Source organism: Anarrhichthys ocellatus, unplaced genomic scaffold (genome assembly GCF_004355925.1).
Source record: "Anarrhichthys ocellatus isolate YVR2014 unplaced genomic scaffold, GSC_Weel_1.0 scaffold442, whole genome shotgun sequence".
Classification (NCBI taxonomy): Eukaryota; Metazoa; Chordata; class Actinopteri; order Perciformes; family Anarhichadidae; genus Anarrhichthys; species Anarrhichthys ocellatus.
In genome coordinates, this window is record NW_022280416.1 from 17,444 (window position 1) to 38,547 (window position 21,104).

At 42.2% G+C, this 21,104-nt stretch overlaps 1 protein-coding gene across 3 annotated transcripts; it reads left to right on the forward strand.

Moving 5' to 3' along the window:
* The first annotated feature begins 95 nt into the window (after positions 1-95).
* On the forward strand, positions 96-20,827 carry LOC116401434 (rho guanine nucleotide exchange factor 10-like protein). 3 transcript variants are annotated; one of them, XM_031879819.1, is made up of 7 exons: positions 96-772; positions 3,119-3,176; positions 9,506-9,769; positions 9,860-9,887; positions 10,869-10,942; positions 14,508-14,759; positions 20,306-20,827. In XM_031879819.1, the coding sequence occupies exons 2-7, from the start codon at positions 3,140-3,142 to the stop codon at positions 20,482-20,484; spliced, it is 834 nt and encodes a 277-aa protein (XP_031735679.1). In that variant the 5' UTR covers positions 96-772; positions 3,119-3,139; the 3' UTR covers positions 20,485-20,827. The 3 variants fall into 3 exon arrangements, with proteins under 3 accessions (XP_031735679.1, XP_031735678.1, XP_031735680.1); XM_031879818.1 differs by having other exon boundaries at positions 97-894; XM_031879820.1 differs by having other exon boundaries at positions 99-894; positions 14,613-14,759.
* The last annotated feature ends 277 nt before the right edge of the window (positions 20,828-21,104 follow it).

The window sequence follows — 21,104 nt, forward strand, 5'->3', positions numbered from 1 at the left end:
ATCATGGACTGTAAATATGAATTGCTTTCATACGGTCATTCTATTGCCTTAACTTTTATTTTGAAATATTCTTACTTCCGGGTCAGCTGTCTTGCTTTGCGTCTCTCTTCAAAAGAAAAAAACAAAAGAGAAATTTACAAAAACCAAAATCGGCTCGTTATTTGACTTTGGTTCGCTCATGCTTTCGTTTTTGGATTCAGAAAACAAACGGCCGTGCTTTCTGCTTTTGGTTTAAAACAGAAAACGAAAAAACATGGTATTTCTGTATTTTCGATTAAACGATAAAACAAACTATCAAAACGTACACGGACCGTTGAGCCTGTTTTCTACTCCGTGAAGGCTTATAACGACTTAGTTACCGGTGCTCATCATCGGTCCTCTAGCGCCACCATGTTGTGTCGGTAAGTGCTGAATGTACAGCGTCCTGACAACAAGAGCCGGCTGACTGACAGTAGACTGGACAATACGCGCAGAGATCTCTCATATACATATATATTTATAAATATATATTTACACGCCTAAATATATACAAATGTCGGATGAAATGACGATGAGCTCAGTCTGAGAGGAAGCCGGCTATTCTTCGAGTTGTAAGTGAATTAAGCTCGCGCTCCCGTCTGCAGCGGGAGAGCGGGGCCGAGAGAGGAAGAGGAGGAGGAGAGAGGGAAACACAACAGGAAAACCCCGGAAAGAAGAGTTTCTTGGGGAAGCCTGTGTTTTTGGAGTAGGAGTGCGGGGAAGTTGCGGGACAGCCGCACTAACGGGACCCGAGGTGAGCTGCTGGAGCCGGTTTACAGCTACTTCTGTGAGCGACACGGTGTAATAACTCTGCCTGGATCCTATGGTTCTATGTTCATGTTATTAATAAACTGGCTGATGACCTCCAGACGGCAGGTGAGTGACCCAGTGAACATGGGGATTATGAGGGAGGGAGTGCTCTACATGAAGACCGTTGAGAGTTCTGTCAGTGGGCAGGGTTCTAAAGGGTTCTATACATTGTTCAGTGTTCTGGCCTCATCATAGTTAAGTATAGCTTAATGTCAAAATAGAGGGTTTATAATGTAAATATAGTTCATAATGTAAGACAAATTGTTTCCACATGAGACTACATTGTGTAGGCTAACATATAGAACTATAATGAACGCATCACACAATAAGATGGAAATGCGTTTAAACATGTTTGAAGACATGGTGACAGCAGCAGGACAGACTGCTCTAGCAATCCAGGCTCGTGAGTGCATGTGACCTGCAGGTTTATGTCGAGGTGTGTCTTCATACATATAATGAGAGTCGCTGCGGCTAGTTCTGCTCCAGGAACCTGCCCAGGGCAACGTCCACTGTCTCCCAGCAGCTGGACTGTTGCTGTGATGACAGCTGATGGTTCCTGCTATCCTACCAGTTAGGCTTCATGTACCAATACTTTGGTCTACACTTTAACTGAGACCATTGTTCAATGACTGTAGTCACACATGATCTCTTATTTGTTCTCGATCACAACCCTGAAAGCCTGCTGAGCGAAACAGGCTGCAATGGTTGTTACAATCCTGTATAGATGAGATGTTTTATTCAATTACAGCAGTGTTGTTAGTAAGTAGTAGTTTGGTGCAAGAGTAAAGGCCACGAGGTCAATACATACAAATAAAAGAATATTCCATCATTCCTTATTTTTTAATATCTTGCTTCACAGTCTCCTGCTATCTGCCCATGAGATTTTGAGATAGATGTGCGATGTACACATGTGTTCAAAGCTCAGGGAGTGACCAAAATAGTGGAAGATTCAGGGGGTCACAAAACACATTAGTATCAGTGAGCATGAATGTGGTCAGTGAGTTTCTCCGTCGTGTCTTGTGCTGAAGACCAACCAGAGAAAGGCTGAACCCAGTCAACCACACTGCAGAGGCTACACAATGCTAACAAGCTCACAGTGACGGCAACATGCGGATGTGTACCAGCTACAGTGTTGACTGTAAGCGTCTTACTAGGCTAACATTTGCTCAGGATGATTTGGTCATAAAGCAAAGTGTTGGTCTAATCAAAAGTTTGACTTTCTTATGTTGGCTGGAAAGGAAAAGTCAGAGGATCACCAAAGTCAGGAGTATTGATCCTCTGGGAACCATGAATATGTGCGGCCAATAGTTACTGTCTGTCAGTGGCAGATCTCTGGGAGATCATGGAGCAACGTGTTAGACGGCACTCTCTGCCAGTAGTAGCTGTTAACATACAGTATATTGTGTTGGCCTGACTGACAAAACTCGTTTCTCATTTACCAAGAGGATTAATCAGCTTTCAGTGACATATTGTGTAAGAACGCGGCGTCATCTTGTTTGTGTTTGGCTTTGGGCTTCAGCTGAATGCTTTGGTCACAGTGGGAGTCAGTAGATCACTTAGTGTGGACAATCAGAGGCTGTCTTCTCATCCCAGCTGACAGCGGAGCTCCCTCTCTCTGCTATTGTCCATTCAGCTGCCAGGCCCACGGCATCCTCTGTAGTACTGAGGCTGTTTTCCATAGAGCCTGCTGAATTATTCATCTATCTCTCAGCAAGAGATTGTTCTGCCCTGGGTCTTTTATGTGATGCTAATTAATAACACGACTTCTAGTATGAAAAGGTCACTGTTCAGGTCCTGGCCTTATTTATGACATCTTTTTATGTCTGAACAGACCATCATTTTATGTCCATTACCTAGTTTTGAGAATTATTAAAAGATGTGGTCTCATGTTTAAGTGGCTTGCCATGTAGTTGTGTCTGGGGAAGGACACGTCTGGATTTGCTCTAAAGGAATGTAACACGCACATCTTGCCTCGAGCAGAATGCAGCAAAATAACACAGGTTTCCCAAAAGCTCTGCATCGTTACCAGCTGTGACAGCGTGTGGTGGGTAATATTTTCACCTTGTGAGTCTGTGTTTGAGTCATCATGGCAAAATGTGCTCTTGGAGACACCTACTGCAGTAGGAAGCCCACAGAAGAGGTTTAGAGTGCTGTCTGTCTGTCACCGTGACAGTGTCGCTGTGAGTCTGTTTAATCACTTACAGTCGTGTCTAACCTAAAAGTAAACAGTTTTGATAAGGGACAACTGTTAGTCATCTCTCTGAATGATGAGGTGATTCTGTGTTCACAGGAGCTGATGTGACCTTTGAGAATGACCTCTCCACATCCCCTTCTCTGCCATTCCTTGGGTGAGTCATGCAGCCAACATATTGATGTTCAATCATTTAGATTTATGAGTTTGAATTCCTCCTGACATACGTACCTTCAGTACAGTTTCTGGTAGCCCAGATTAATCATTAGCCTCTGTGACATCCTTTACTAAGACATGACATTATAACAGATTTGGACTTTTATCTGTTTGATTGATTAATTAGCAGTCACAGTCAGCTCCTCTAATCCCATTAAAAACATCATGATTCCCCCAAAAGTATGTTCAAAAAAAGAAAAGAGTGTGGAGAGTGAAGAGTGCTAGTGCCAGGCAGCAGTCTCTTCTTTTCATTACAACTTGTGCTGTTGGAAAATAATACCAGTTCAAAGTTCAAAGTTCAAAGTTAGCTTTATTGTCAATTCCACTATATGTACCGAACATACAGAGGAGTTGAAAAGACGTTTCTCTCCAGTCCAACATATAAACATATAAAGTGAATACAGTGCAAATAGATAAAAAAACATTTAGACAACATATATATTAAGAAAAAAACTATCAATCTGTATTTAGCAGCAGTCAGACATAGGGAGTCTTAAAGAGAGGAGGGAGAGAGTTCAGCTTCCTAACAACCTGGTGGACGAAGCTGTTTGAGAGTCTGGTGGTGCGAGCACGGAGGCTCCGGTATCTTCTCCCAGAGGGCAGGAGGCTGAAGAGACTGTGTGAGGGGTGGCTGGGGTCTCGCACAATCATGGTCACTTTGCGGGTTAGGCGGATGTCATACATGTCCTGCAGGGAGGGGAGTGAGGCACCAATGATCCTTCCAGCTGTGTTCACTATGCGCTGCAGGGCTTTCCTGTTGTAGTCAGTGCAGCTTCCGCCCCACACAGAGATACAGTTTGTCAGGATGCTCTCAATGGTGCCTCGGTAAAAGGTGCACATGATGGGTGGTGGTGTTCTTGCCTTCTTCAGTTTGCGGAGAAAGTAGAGGCGCCTGTGGGCTTTCTTTGCCAGTGATGTTGTGTTGGCTGTCCACGAGAGGTCCTCACTGATGTCCACCCCCAGGAATTTGGTGCTGCTCACTCTCTCTATATCAGCACCATTGACGGTCAGTGGTGGGTGTTGAGTGTGGCCTCTCCGGAAGTCAACAACAATCTCCTTGCTCTTGCTGTTATTCAGAAGGAGGTTGTTGTCAATGTGTATGTTATGGGAAATGAAAATTGTCTTTTCATCAAGTGGTGCTGATGAATTGATGAATTGATGAACTGATGAATTGATGAATTGATGGTAAGTTCATTAGACCTCATTTCATTACCGTGTGCTGTCCACAGTATAACATTGAATTCATGCATCAGGTGCAGGTGAACATAGATTTCCAGATATTTTTGTCATACTGTGAATTAAAGGACTACTCCAACTATTTATTATTGGAGAGAAATGTTCACTTTTAATCTTTAGTACGGGTCAAGTTTTAAAAATCCTCGATCCTACGTTTCTTATACAACTTAATGGTGTCTCTCATTAGACTCTTCCTGTTATTCAAAATCCATGGCCACAATTTGTAACAGGAAATCTTTGTGATTTCTCAGAAAATGTCTCAAGTCAAAGCAGAGATAAGCCTAATGCCATCATCAGAGGAGAAGTACTCTGACAAATGAGATTTCATCATGAACCCACCGTATTTACATCTTAATGTTTCACAATGGCACTTCCTCTGCCAACACATCCTGCAACAAGGGAAACTCATTTTGACAAAAATATCAGATCTAAACTGAACTTGTGCCTACATGCTCACAGAATGGCCTGTTGGCAATGCCTGACTCCTAATCCCCTGCTAGTTACATTATGCTGTGTAAGCCTTATGCTTCTGAGACAACCATGACACAAAATGTCCTGTCAGCTGACCTGAGAGGCCCTCTAGCAGCAGTCACCAGGAGGACTATGCCTCCCAATGGAGCAAAGGGCTGTAAATATACTGCAGTTTAAGGGAGACTGAAGTACTCTACTGATCTTCTCAACAAGGTAAACAGCTGTTTGCTTTTTGTCAGTAGTAGTTTATCACTGACCAGAATATCTACAAGTTCATTTAAAGATAGAAGATGATTCCTGTTTTCCTACTAGAGATGTGCGGATCAGCTCTAAAGCCATTTGAAAAATGTTGTCATGCATGCAGTATTGTCAATGAAGAGAATAGCGTCGGACATTTAGGCAACAGAACTAACTGTAGGTAACATAACGAAGGAAACACAACTATAATGAGTGAGGTTAGGCTGCTGTTCCTAGTGCGTAAATGCAAACAGCAGCTCTCACAGCTTGTGAGACAGCAGCTCTGCTCTCTGCTATTTTCACAGTTTAGAGAATGTACTTCATTTATTATGTATTATTTGCAACTTTTTCACTAGTAATCGAAATGTTAATTTTTGTGACCCAATCTGCGGTTTAGCGACGGTGCCTCTGGATATAACTGCAATCCGACACATCTCTATCTCCCACACTTTGTGCAGTGTGTACAGTTGTTCTCAGCTAAATCACTACCTGGCCCCAACTTAGATGTAGGATGAAGTGAATAAACACAAACTAAGCCCGATGGACCCAATACCGGGGTCCACCTGTGACCTGTGGGGTCCGCCCATCTGTGGATAACTCATAGAGGCCTGTGGGCCCTTCCACTCTCCATTGATCTGCCTGTATAGCATAGAGCTCTTCACTCATATGAATATTGATCAATATTCATTGTGTTTATTACTATTTCAATATTTTGGGGAGATTTATGTTTTTTGTGACATGACTGTATGGAAATGAAGAGTATTTTGAAGTAAAACTCCGAGTAAGTTGTAAGCACGATTTGTTTCTCTTCAGCACCAGCCTATATTTAAGAGAAAGGTGAAACGACCACAAACTAATGCCATGAATGTGGGGCTCTTGAGGGCCTATGGGGGTCTTGAGCCCTGAGGGAATTGCCTGCTTTGTCCAGTTGGTAACTCAGCCTTGTTGTTGCTTGGGTGTGTGTGTGTCTAAGTTGTGGTGCAGATGAGGAATGACTGGTGAAGGGTAAGTGCTTAAACGCCATATGTTGAGAGTGTAATCTCTCCAGCACTAACAGCTCTCCTGGGTTGTAGCATAACAGTGACTAATCCTCTGTTTCCCATGCTGCTGCTCAGTGGAGCACTGGTCAACAATCTGCTCAACATGTTGCATTATCTTACAATGAATGAGGTTGTTGGTCTGGCCTCTTCCTTCAGGCTAGTCTGCCTGCTGACAGAGTTGAACCCGGAGTTACTGGGATGACTACAGAGGCACATGGAGTCAGTTGGATGAGGTGCGGTAACACCTGCTTAGGAAGTTTACTGCTCTGCAGGTAAGTGGAAATAGATGGCAAAGTACAAACAGTAGCCAGTTTATAGTATAAAGGCAATTCCCATTTTATTAAAATAATATTGAAGACTTTGTTAAGTGGCTAACATACTAAAGCTATCGCATTAAAAGCTTCTATTGCCCTGGTAGCTGAGTGTTTACACCGCATACCACAGAACTGTAATGTCGGCAGTTCGCTTCCAGTTTGGGACCCTTAAGTTAAATATATCAATCTGGTGCACTTTGAAATGAAGTGGCTAGATCTATGAAGAGCTTTGTGCTCTTGTAAATCATGTTGTGCTCTTGTTTTAGCAGTGGTGATGGTCCGACACGTGACTGATGATTGTAAAATGTATTGATAAACTCACAAACAACGTAAGAGCTTGTGCCTCTTCGGCGGGGGGGGGTGCTCATACGTTAACCGTTTACGCACAGTGCTACTTCCTCTTTTTTTTTTTTTTAGAGATTAAACCCACAGAGATAAGAGCATTGATTTTAAAACAAATAAAGGCATGTTTTTAAAATAAGAGCATTTTGTCTTAAAACAGGCAAAAACACAACAAATGTAAGAAACAAATTCATTGCTAAACACAAATTGGGTTACTTACAACATATAATTTACAATATTAGTTACGAGTTAGACTACTTAGATCTTAAACACAATATAAATCAACTAATTAACTATGATATATTATTCAGTGATCTATAGCCTAATTATTATGTATATAATGTAGTTCAATTAGCTCCACTTCACCAGCTGCAACAATACAGTGATTCAACACAATAGCTATAATCCAATGATATAGGTCTACCGTAAGTGTATTATTAGAGATGGCCCATCCTTGAACACTGTTCTATCGTCTCCAGCTATGGACTAACCATGGACTTGGTAAATGGTAAATGGACTTCCATGTATATCGAGCCTTTCTAGTCTTCCCACCACTCGAAGGGCTTTACACTACATGTTAGCATTCACACACATATGACAAGACTTCACTGCACCTGACTGTTGTTCAAACAGAAATATGGTAAACAAACGAGATAGTCAGGGTCAGAGTTGCTGTTTGAAGCAGCCTAGCTGTGTCACCCTGCTTCCAGTCTCTATGCTAAGCTAGGCTAACCACATCCTGACTCCAAATCTGTATTGAACTTGCTCCATATTGAATGCACAGACATGAGATTGATATGGATAAGCTCATCTCAATCTAGCAAACAGAGCAAATAAGCTTGCTTCCCAAAATGTTTTCTATCAACATCACTCCGTGTTCCAAGTGTTAGGTGAAGGACCAAAGTCACAGGGTGAACTCTGTCCAAGTTTGTTAGTTTCACCCTAACCAGTTAGCAGCAACTGATGTGTCTGTACCAACATGATCTTCACTTGACACAGATGCTGCATTAGAGGTTGCTACAGATGCCAGTTCCCCTCTCCTCCTGTTTCCTGTCGGGCCATGTCTAGATTCCACTGTTAACGCCCCCATACATTCAATTGCAGGGTGTTACCATGAGATGGCGCTTTCTTCACAAAACCACATAAACCAACTGAGGCATATGGAACACTTAGTTTTGTTGTTTATTTATTTGCTGTAAATAATTTGCCATTGTTGAGCATCTGAGCTGCAACATAGTGGCTGGCTAAGTAATACTCTTCCATGCCAGTGGGTGGCAGTAGGTAGCGCAATAATGACCGTGTTCATTTAAGACAGTAGAACTAAATGATGCGTGGGAGAGGTTGTGGTGACAAGACGAACAGCAATGGAGAAATATTTGAAAAGGAAAAATGCAGACTCTGATCTGGGCCCTGGACAACAAAACTAAAAACAGAGAGACTGAGAGCTGTTGAGGAAGAGCTTCATGTGAGCCTTTCAGTTTCTGCCAGGATGTCAGCTTTGTGTTCATCTAAACAGGCCCAGGTTTCACACTGAGTGAGGATCAACACATTGAGAGACTTAAAGTGTCAGCATATATGCTGTATTATGCTGCAATGTGTCATTTTGTAACTTTTTTGGTTGTTGGTGTGCCGCGGAATAATGACTCATTTTACTTTTGGTACTTTAGATATATTTTGATGCTAATACTTTGGTACTTTTACTTAAGTAATATTTTGAATGCAGGCCTTATTTACAGTATTTGACAATGTAGTGTTGCTAACTCTACTTTTACTCTTTTAAAAGAAGATTGAAATACTTCTTCTACAGCTGCTGATTTTCCATTTCACCTTTATGACTTTTAAGTACATCAAAAAAAAACTTGTCTGACAGTATCTCATATAAGCTTGTATGTTGGCTTGTGTATTGGCTTGTTCCAGCTCTTCATTGAAGTCAGGATGTTAACACTAAGGGAAATATTCAAACCAAGTACTTAATGTTTATGGCACTATTCTATATTCAATATTCAATACTCTGTTTGTCTCTCCCGTCCTGAAGCTGTCCATGGGTTTGACTGGTTTGTCTCTGTTACATAAAACAGATATACTCGGGGGGGCAGGGAGACTTGTGGATGACACACCGATGGCCCATTAAGTGCAGACAAAAGGTGTTGCTGTAGGAGCAGTAAATAGGTTGATTTAAGAGTTACAGAAACAGCTTACAACAACTTGTGCATCTGTGTTGATCTCATTCAATGTTGTCACCATTATTATAGCCATTCTTTATAGATGTTGCAAGATAGCTACATTATTTAGGAAGAATTCTTAGTCCCGCCTATGAAGGTTGATGGTGTTTCCAATTAGGCCAAACAGCTGTCAGTGAGCAGACCTATTGAAATCATAGAACAAACTGGTCATGTGGAGGGTTTCTCTCTTTCATTTTATTGTGACTGTGGACACACTTTGTTACTTTTTGTTACTTTCTAACAAGCACTTTATTCTTACAGCAAAGAAGTCTTGGATTTACTTCTGGACACTGCCTGGAAAGTCTAAATCTAAATGAGGTGTTTTTAGCTGAACACCTGTGCTCATCTCCAGTAACTACAGTGAAACAGTCTGGTATTAAGTACTAAATCACCTGCTTCTTTCCTCAGTGTCTATATCGAATGGGGCGTCACACATAGAAGAAGATGCAGATGAAGAGGAGCAGGGGGAGGAGTTTGAGTTCGATGACATTGGACCTCCAGAGAGGAGTTCCGGCTCCTTGATGAAGAGTGATTGGACCACAGACACAGCAGTGTCAAACCTTTACACCAAGACAAACACAGCCCAGGAGACAGCAAGGCAGGGCATGAATGGAGCAACCATTACTATGCAGGAGGGCCAACACCCCTCAGTGTGCCAGCAGCACTGCCTAGGTGAACATAGCAAGTACACAATAGGTATGGATGTATTGAAATAAGGGTTTTATGCTTTTAGATGACATTGTCATTTTCTCTTTTTGCCAGATATGGAGGTCAGGGAGTCACCAGAAGGGTAAGTTATGATTGAATAAATTATAGCCTGTTACATATGCGAGAGGACACATTTAACTGACTACATTCAAATCTTTAAGCCAAACATTAGCAGACCAATAATCTCTGGAATTTCATTTTTTTAATCAGTGTTGTGTGTAATATCTAGGGCCATGCAAAGAAAAACACATTTTGAACATTTAGAATGTAGAATTTCATGTAAGTAGACTTGAAGAAAAGAACAAACAGTATGAAAGCAGGTGACAGTAAAATGCATATCTGGAGGAGACTGACCAGTATGACCATTGGAATCAGTTCATATGAAATGAGTCAATGTTCTGAATATGATGCAGTCTGACCACATAGTTCTGATACCTGTCAGGTTTGCCACCAAAACCACATGCCAGTTAAACTCCAGTGAACTGGTATGTGGCAAAAAAACTAGATTGATTTACAATGCAATAAACACATTATCTAATTTAGAATTCGAAGAAAACTTCTATATAAATAGAAATCATCAGACTTCATCTTACCTCATACTTTCTTGTGTTATGACATTTACTACCATAGAGGTCATGTTGTGGGTGTCACCAGTCTGTGTCTCTATTAAACGTAAGTTTCCAGCTGAACATGAAAGTTCATTCTGGAACCTTGAAAAACAGGAAAAGTTTATTAAGATCCACTGACTATCTTTATTCCAGAGGTTTAAAACCACATTGCATGATCTTCAGCAACGAATGTAGACTGTCTCAACAGATGTGTCTCTTTTATACGACCACCTCGGGTTCCAAAGTTCTTTGGTCACTGTTGAGTAAGTAAGTGGACCTTCAGTTGAGTTTTTTTTTGGCAACCAGGCTTTTATCTATTTAGAGGTATTGGAGTGCAGTTCATCCCCAAAATGGGAGAGAAATCCCCTCATGGACTGATGAAGCATGTCTTGTGATACTTAGGAAATGTTTTTTGACCTGCTATGACTAAATGCAGATTAATATGCTTGTTGCAGGCGTTCCACTTCCTCTGATCTGGGAGTGACTGGAGAGTCAGAGAGTTTCTGGAAAGCGAGCAGTATTTATGAAGGTAAGAAATAAGAGGACCATCAGTATCTGATGAGACCCTCACTGGAGCTCTGGTTCCAGCTCACAGCTGGTCTGTGTCCATATGCTCACCAAAGTGAGGATGTTTTTCTGTTTGATTGCATCCGGACAGCACAGGCATCACTTCGAGCCAAGGACTGGCTCAGTGTGGTCTCAGAGCTCACAGTGCGATTACACAAAGGTACACAACTGCCTGTAGTATGAGCTCTAGTAGCTAGCTTGTAGCAAAGGTACGAGGCTATGTTTCAGTGAGGCTCCATCCTTTTATTTGATACATGTAAATCAATGCCCTGTTGAGTTGGAATAGAGAGCCCAAGTCCTGTGCATACAGTCATTACTTCCAGCTTCACCTAGCTGTTAGCATTAGGAATAGCTAGCTGTCCTCTGTTCCATACCCCTGTACTGTATGAGTACTGTGTATGTGTGTGTTCACCCACAAACACAGACCAATCTTTCTATCATCTGAGTGGTAGTTTACCATGAGTTCAGTCAGTAGCACATATGCAGTAGTACTTGTGAGAATATTGAAGTAGTGTGTGTGTGGTTGTGCAGCAAGTTATGTTAATTGTGTTATGCCAGTCTCTACAGGTCACAGTCATGCATATAAGAAACCTGTTCCTCAGAAGTTGTTCATTTAAATTAGTATCTCTCCTGTAGGCAGTGAACCTTTTATCAGAGAAGTATACAAGTCTTTGTAGAAATCACATGCTCACAGGTGTGCCTCCTGTGAGTCCGTTGGGTGCTCTGTTTAAGACAAGCATAGACCAACTTGGATTGTGACACTCCAAAACACATGGCCTCAGTTTACCATTTCATTTGTTACGCTGACACATTTTTAAAAAGTCGCTTTTAATCTGAACACCTCACGAGGGGAATTGTCCCTCTTCGATGGATAAAAGCAATTATATCCCCAGTGTGTGGGGGAGGGGCTGACTTCTGTTAATACGATGAACGATGAAGTAATATAATTTGGCCCTTTTCATCAAAAGTATCCAGACATACGTATATTGTACCATGACATTACACTTTGAATCCAAACACAGTGTAAGCTCCTGCTTAACAAAGACTAATTAACCCAAACATATTTTGTGTGCAAGGTAAGTTTAAGGGAGCAAGCAACATGTGTGTGAAGCTGTCTGGAGTCAAAGCCTTAACACCAACATATGTTTCTACCATGGGGAAGGATCAGCATATCGATCCCATTCCATCATAAACTGAAGCCATATCATTGAGATTAAACATATCAGGAGTATGTATATGACAGATTGCTCCATACTGAAGTAATCAGCACTATAATATGTTGCATCACAGTCAGGAATACAGTCAGTCATGTAGTGATGTATTACACATCATAGGGAGGGCAGAATCACCTGTACTATAGTGGATCACATGATGAATCATGTTGAGTTCATCATGACATAATCTACATTTCATCAGCACATCAACCACAAAACTGTTCTGCTTTTGTTTTGATGATTAGCAGTTGTTAATGAAACAGCTGTAGGTGTTTTCACGATTAAAACACATCTGCCATTCCAGCTGAGCCATATATGCTCTGATGAAGGTCCTTTAGACCGGAGGCCCGTCTGTCTCCAATCTATCTTTAAGGTGAGGTCATAAAGGTCCTCAACAGTGCTGAAATCAAACTCTAGATACAGGGGTCTTCAACGTTTTTCAGGCCAAGGACCCCCAAACTGATAGAGAGATGGAGCAGGGACCCCGATTATATATATTGTATAAAATTGTGTTTTATATTAAACTGGGCCTAGTGCCATGTATAAACATACATCTTTATTGTGCATTCAATACTAAGCTATTCAAATAATACACAGGTTAATTTATTCATGTCTTTATTTTAAACATGTGCAAGGTACAGTGAGTAGGGTGGCCGTGCCACTGCCATTTATAAACATACCTTGTCAGCTGATACCAATGTCAATATCAACATTGTCTGTCGCATGATAATCATGCATACAAGCTATTCAAATTGATGTTTTCATTTTAAATATAAATGTGGAAACAAAAATGGGTGATGGCCTATTAGTGCCACTGCCATGCATAAACATACCTGTTATCTTTCATACAATACTGAACTATTAAAATAATGGACAGATTCATGTTTAGAGAATTGTTTTTTCTTTTCTTTTTTTAAATTGTCTTATCAACCAAAACATTTCGCGGTCCCCCTGCAGTACCTCGACCCCCTGTTGAAGACCTCTGCTCTAGAACAGTGGTTCTCAACTGGTCTGGCTGCGGGACCCACCATCACCCCTTAATGACAAGCCGCGACCCACGACCCAAATTTCTATATTCAAGAAGTCTAGTAGTAACAACGTCCCTGTGTAGTCAACAACTGTCAAATCAAATAAAGAAAGTACACATCAATTATATTTTAAAAATTATTATTCTCAGTTTTCAAATTGAACTGGATGGATTATAAATAATACATAGAAATACATGAATAAATGTTCTTCTCATTTCAAGTAAAATAACGGCTGGATTAAAAAATAAATTACGTAACGAAATTCATTTTAGAAAAATTATTTTCACTGAATTGCCCTGCAGCTTTAAATTCAGGTCATTCAGGGTGAAGTGATGAATCCACAATATAATATTTTTTCTCATCTTCTAAAAAGAGAAATTAGTGTTGGAAGAATTCACCTATATGAGTCTGTCCAGTTAGAGTCTAATGACTCTGGTCTCTCTGGTCATTTTCTCTTTTGGAAATCGTCCTATGATTTGACTTTCACAACTCACACTACAGTCCTGCTCTGCTGTCTATCTCCTCGTCTCTCCCCCCTGTGTCACGGTGTGTGTACATCTCACTGAGTCAGGAAACTTGTCAGAATACCCATATTTGATTGGCTGAGCTGCATCACGTGATGTGATTCACACCGCACTGGTCGGTGTTTTTCCTGCACCGCTGAACAAGTGCCTTAAATGCTGGAATAATTCCGCTGCATAAAAAATGCCCTTCAAAATAAAATCACGTTTTTTTTTTTGTTTTGTTTTTTGTCAGCCAAAGGCCCGCGACCCACTGAAAACAGGTCCGCGACCCACTTTTGGGTCGCGACCCACTAGTTGAGAATCACTGCTCTAGAACACACACAAACGCTTAGCCCATAGTCCTTGAAGGGTTTCCAGGGATCAGGTCAAAATAACAGTTACTAATTAGTTTCACAGGAATTAAATATTAGTGAGAGAATATGTAACCATGACTGTTGTAATCACTCTAACCACTGTTATCTCAGTGTCATGTATTCAGTACCAAACAAAATACATAAGAGGTTCTTAAAGACAGGTTCAAAGGGACATTTATTCTCCATGTTATTTTAATCTCATAATATTCCGACTTAATTACCCTACAAGTGCACGTTTACTGTATTTACTCCTACTGTTGAAATCAATGATAATCAATGGCGACTGAATCTTAAATACACACTGCTGCATGCTTTAGACAGCATTGAACAAAATGTAGTGTATGTGATATTAAAAAAAGGATTCTTTAACACTGTGGTACTTGAACCAGTGGTCTCATCGTTTTGTAGAAAATCCTTCTTTAATGGCAGAAGGCGGTCAGGACGAGTCTGGCAGTGCAATAAATGGGTGCAGCCAACAGCAGGACATGGCTGAGACCAAGGTGTCCTCTTTAGTCAGCCCACAGACTGAACATCACACAGCTGAGGTAGACAGACCAACCAACCAGAGTCCAGTGATCTGCAGCCCAGACAGTGTGGTCAGAGACCCAGAGGTCATCTATGACGACGTGCCTCCTGAGAACCTTCAGCACCCAGTGGAAGGTGAGTCATTGGTTTTTACATCATAGCAGTGATCAGTGTGTAACTCTGACACCACCTTCAACTCTGTGGACTACACCAATTTAACAGGCTGCCTAAAACAAAAGAGGCTTGAAGGTTCTCTGTATGGGATTTAGATCATATCTTTTGCCTCCACACGGCTCTCAGTATGGGAGCGGGTGGCTAGCAGCTAGAAGCTAACAGCGCTAACAATGGCAACAGTGCTAACAGTGTTAACCTGAGGTGGAGCCAGAGGGTGGGTGCTACACTCCTGCTATGACAGTCAGTCTGGATGGCGTTATCAGATGTTTGACAGCAGTGCAGAGCCCACCGGAGGCTCTTATGCACTAAAAGCATGCATGACCGGTCCAGCTATGTAAACAAAGCACAGAGAAGCTCTGATAACAACACACACAGAGACAGAGTGACATTACTCTACTATATCTTTACATGTGCTGCTGTATTTACACTCTGAATCCTATATAGAACCTTTAAGGCAACATTATGCAACTTTTTTACCTTCTACATCATTTTGATGTTTCACTGACCTGTAACAGGGAGAATGGCACCTCTTTCATTACCACTCTCACCCTGATTGCCTGTTCTTTTTTTAATATTTGGTTTATTTGGTAGGGACAGTGCAAATTAATATAAGATTACATTACATTACATTACAGTCATTTAGCAGATGCTTTTATCCAAAGTGACTTACAATAAGTGTATTCAACATAGGTATTCAAGAGAACTGCTAGGCACCAGAAGTCATAAGTGCATCTCCTTTTTTAAACAAGCATCTAAGAGCATAAACCAGAGCAAAAGTACAGTGCAGAAACAAACTAATACCATAAGTGCAACAAACTATTATTAATACAATAAGTGCTGAGTGGAAGGCTCAGGGTAGTAGTTCTTGAAGAGGTGAGTTTTCAGCCTGCGCTAAAAGATGGGCAGTGACTCTACTATCAGTGGGGAGTTCCACCATTGTGGGGCCAGGACAGAAAACAGCCGTGACCGGGTCGATCAGCCGCAGGGACCTCTGAGCGGCGGGGCAACTGATCGCCCCGAGGCAGCAGAGCGAAGTGGTCGGGCGGGGGTGTAGGGCTTGACCATGGCCTGGAGATAGGAAGGAGCTGTTCCATTCACTGCCCTGTAGGCTAGCACCAGAGTCTTAAATTGGATGCGAGCTCTTACAGGGAGCCAGTGTAGAGAACGGAGAAGGGAAGTTGTGTGGGAGAACTTGGGGCGATTGAACACCAGGCGAGCTGCAGCTTTCTGGACAAGCTCCAGAGGTCTGATGGCCAGGGCTCCGGCAAGTAGAGAGTTGCAGTAGTCCAGGTGGGAGATAACAAGAGCCTGGATGAGCACCTGCGTCGCCTCGTCAGTGAGGAAGGGGCGAATCCTCCTGATGTTGTAGAGCAGGAATCTGCAGGAGCGTGTAACTGTTGCAATGTTTGCTGAGAATGACAGTTGGTCGTCCATGGTCACACCCAGGTTCCTCGCAGTCCGAGTTGGCGTCACCACAGTATCGTCAATGGTGATGGACAGGTCTCGGTGCGGGCAACCCTTCCCCGGGAGGAACAGTAGCTCGGTTTTGTCCAGGTTGAGCTTCAGGTGGTGTGTCGTCATCCACTTTGAGATGTCAGCCAAGCATGCAGCGGTGCGTGCCTCCACTTGAGTGTCACCGGGGGAAATGACAAGACCAGCTGGGTGTCATCGGCATAACCATGGTTAGAGAAGTCATGCGAGCGAATAACAGAACCCAGAGATGTTCCGATACGGCCCCCCTCCATGTCACCTGGTAGGATCGACCTGTCAGGCTGGATGCAAACAGGGAGAGTGCAGAGCCTGAGACGCCCATCCACTCGAGGGTGGAGAGGAGGATCTGGTGGTTCACAGTGTCAAACGCCGCAGACAGGTCCAGGAGAATCAGGACAGAAATCGTCAGGGAGAAGGGAGGAAGTAGGAGGAGGGGGTGGGGGTTGGAGGATGAAGAGAAAGTTTCGAAGAGTTTTTTAGGATTGGAAGCAGAGGTTAGGATTTTAGAGCTGAAGAAAGGAGCTTTAGCAGTAGATAGAGAGGAGGAAAAAGTGGAAAGAAGAGATTGGAAGTTAAGAAGTTCCTCCCGGAGTTTGCCTTTTCTCCATTTACACTCAGCCTCTCTTAGGATCTGTCTATCAGTACGCACTGAGTCCGACAGCCATGGGGCAGGTGGGGTTGGCCATGCAGGCCTGGAGGTGAAGGGACAGAGGTTGTCCAAAGAAGAGGAAAGGGTGCCAAGGAGAAGATCAGTAGCAGTATCAGGGGATAGGAGAGAGAAGGATTCAGGGTCAGGGAGAGCAGAGGTAACAGAAGAGGAAAGATCAGCGGGGGAGAAGGAGCGGAGATGACTATGGGTAGAAACCATGTGGGTAGGTGGCGGAAGTACGGGGGGAGAGGAGAAGGAGACGGAGTAGGACATGAAATAGTGGTCAGAGAGCTGGAGGGGAGTGACGGAGAGGTTAGCAGTAGAACAGTGTCTAGTGAAGATAAGATCCAGCTGGTTGGCGGCCTTGTGGGTAGGAGAAGAAGAGGAGTGGTAAAGGTCAACGGAGGAGAGGAAGGAAAGAAGAGGTTCTAACTTATCAGTCTGGATGTTGAAGTCGCCGAGCAGGATGAGTGCGGAGCCATCGTCATGGAAGTGCGAGACTAATGTGTCAAGCTCCTCCAGGAACTCACCGAGAGGGCCTGGAGGAGCTAGACACCACAACAGCAATGGTGAGATTGACTGGATAAGTGACATTAATAGCATGAAATTCGAAAGAGGATGGGGAGAACTGTGGAACAGAGACAAGATCACTGTAAATGTGCCAGAGTTAGCCAAGAGGCACCAAAGTCACCCTAAAAAACAGAATACTATTAAGACATGCCACACAGAGGCTCATAAAACAACACATCGGAGCAAATATATGAGGGATGATTATGTTAATAGAAACATGGATTAAAGACAAAATTATGTTGCATTGTTAGACTCTAAAAACATACAGTAGGGGGCGACTGTTGCCCAGTGGTAGAGCAGGGTCGTCCTTCAATCAGAGGATCGGCGGTTCGATCCCCGGCTCCACTAGTCCATGTCAATGTGTCCTTGGGCAAGACACTTAACCCCAAATTGCTCTTGTAGTGTTGTATGACTGTTAGGCCATGTCCACATTACTCCGTTTCCATTTGAAAATGCATATGTTTTGCTACCTTTACACTGAGCGTCCACACTATGCGGAGTTTTCAAGCACCGAAAACGGAGGAGTTTGAAAACGCTCCCAAAGACGGATAAGTTTGAAAACTCCGGGGTTGCCTCTTCGTGTGAACAGTCGAAAACGGATACATTCAGAAACGATGACGCCCACACCCGCGTTCGCTACTTGATTGGTTCTTAGCAGTCATGACATATCCTTCCCTGATTCGTCACATGCCTATCACGTGACCCTTACTCGGAAGAAAACAAACAACAACATTGAATACCGATCGACTAGCAGGTTATTTTAACGTGGACAACTGATTACAAGCGATGCTGACCTTGTTGTCTTTACTAGCAGCTGTTGTTCAGTTAAAGTCTGCATTTCTGTGGAGGAAGCAGCTGTTATTGGAGTGATTAGCGAGTGGCGTGACCAGCGGCGTTATCAGCCCTACGGAGCGGACGTCTGAAGTCATGGTTAGCAGTAAATGCTATCCAGTAGGACAGATAGCTTAGCCACTAGCAGAGCTACCTAACAGACAACAACGAGGAAACGAGTGAGAGACGTGTGTTAACCATATTTATGGACCCATAATCTAGCAAACGTTTACGTGTAAGTGTTGATTTTAAAGTAAATTTGATATGTGTGAGAGAGAGAGTGAGAGAGATAGAGAAAGATCCGCAGCGCTGTAACTAAGTCTGAAAAATAAAACTTCTAAAACTTTCCACGAACTGTGTCTGTTTGAGTTTATAGAGGGAGATTTTAGAGAAGATCTTAAGTATCAAACAACCTTTCCTTATTTTAAAGACTACTTTATTACTCTGTCGTATTTTTTTTAACTAAGCAACCAATCTACTTCCTGTTTACACCGTCACGCGCATGCCCAGTGTACGTTAATGGTCACGTGATGTACGATAATGGTCACGTGATATCCGTTTTCGAAGGTTGCGTGTGGATGCAGATAAATTCGAAAACGATGCTGAAACGCCCGTGTGGACTGAGTAGTGTGGATGTACTCTTAGTTAGTCCTGATGGGCAGGTGGCACCTTGCATGGTAATGTGTGAATGGGTGTGAATGGTGAATGATGACATGTAGAGTTAAAAAAGAGAGAAACAAGTCCATTTAGCAGACAGACCGAGAGAAGTTCAGCACAGACAGATTGAGGACAGTAAGGTGCAGTTACATTCTGTGCTGACAGAGCTGGGTACTTATTAACCATCTCTTTAAATGAGCGTATGTGTCCAGTTCTCTAATGGTGACTGGCATGGACAGACATTTTACAGAAAATGCAGACTGACTGAAAGCACTTTTCCTGATTGAGCACACATCAACAGCTAGCTATAAGAAGAAACTAGCTTGATATTGAGCCAACTAATGCAGGGTTGGAAACTGTTTATACTGTCCTGACATAAGCTAGTGATCTGTCCCAAGGCTAACGGGAGAACGACAATCTGACATCACATTTATTTTTTATTTTTATTTATTGCTGCCAATGTTATTTATGAAAGATTGCAACGTTGGTGGTGTCATCCCAGTCTCTCTCAGTTATTTAGTTTTTCCACATGTCAAAAGTCACATTTAAACATTAAGCAAACTAAACACTAGCCCTATTTCATTAAAACCAAGCCACAAAAATACCAATTCTTGCATAATATTGCTTTAAGAGTAGTGCTGGGCAACGATTAAAATATTTAATCGCGATTAATCTCATGGATTTTTTGCGATTAATCGCATTGTTATGGCAAAGTTCAATAATGAATTCAAAAGTAGTGTATTGAGCACTTTTATTTTAAAAGTACTGCTATATCAACAAAAGGACACGAGATGCAGGTAGCATGTTTTATACTTAATGTGAATATAATTCATGCTTTGTTGGCATCTTATTCTGAAAACCGGATGTTCGTCTGAAGAAACCGGATGTTGTCTCACGTTAATGTTTCCGCTAACTTTCAAAGTCCTTCGCTCGCTCCCGATCTATGCCGTTTAAATGCGTTTACCTGAATTTCAGCATATAGGTGCACTAAAATTACTGACTATAGGATGTTTGCTGGCTTTTATTGACAAGAACAGTGGGCTGTTCTTGTCATCCTCTTGTTGTTATGTATATGTATTGTGTCTTGTTTTTCAATAAAAAAAAAATAAAAAAATAAAAATAAATAAATAAAATTATAATAAATTTAAAAAATGCGTTAACGCGCGATAAAATAATTGTCGGCGTTAATTAATGAATGCGTTAACGTGAAATTAACGCGTTAACTTGCCCAGCACTATTTAAGAGACACAATTATTAACCCTTTCATGTGAAACTGAACATTATGTGTTCTTTTGGCTTCTATGTATAGATGTTGATGGCATCTACGAGGACATCCAGAGACCTGGTCACCGGGGCTCCAACGGCTGGAGCTCCAGTGAGTTTGAGAGTTATGATGAGCTGTCTGACAGTGAGACTGTTCCTCCAGCCAGTAGCAAGGTAACTCATTACAGATGTCTTTTCAATGTGAATGCTAAGACTTCCTCATAATATTCCTCTATCTGGCAGGAAATCCCAAGTCCACAAAAGCAGTATGAGTAATGCTTCCTTTTAGTAAAGCTGAGACTGTGTGTAATTATTCACTGAATGTTTCCATATGCTTCAGAATATGAGTACATCAATCATGTGTTGAAGAGTGGATGCCTGTTGTGAAACATGCTGAAGAGGTTTGGGTCATTTTAATGCCACACTAGAAATGATGTGAGATGTTTGCCCACATGCATGAGTTAATGTGCATTCAACCTGAATGAGATTCATGCTTATTTTATTTATTTAGAATAAGATAACATTACTGTCACAGCTCTGCCACCATTATCCTGTTTTTTCCATCTCTCACTCACCTAATCAGTTTATTCAGTGCACCTGCCAGTCACACCCACCTCGTCAGCTCATTACTCTCACCTGCTCACTCTGCTGCTTCCACTATTTAGACCCCAGTCACACACACACTCACTGCCAAATCATTTTTATGTCTACCCGCCCGTTTGGCTCGTCCTGTGCCTGCCCTGCCTCTTCCTGCTGGATTTCCCCCCTCGTCTCTTGTCTCGTCCGTGGATTCCCTGTTATGTTCCTGTAAGTGTTCTGTTTTCATTAAATACCTGCTTCACTCT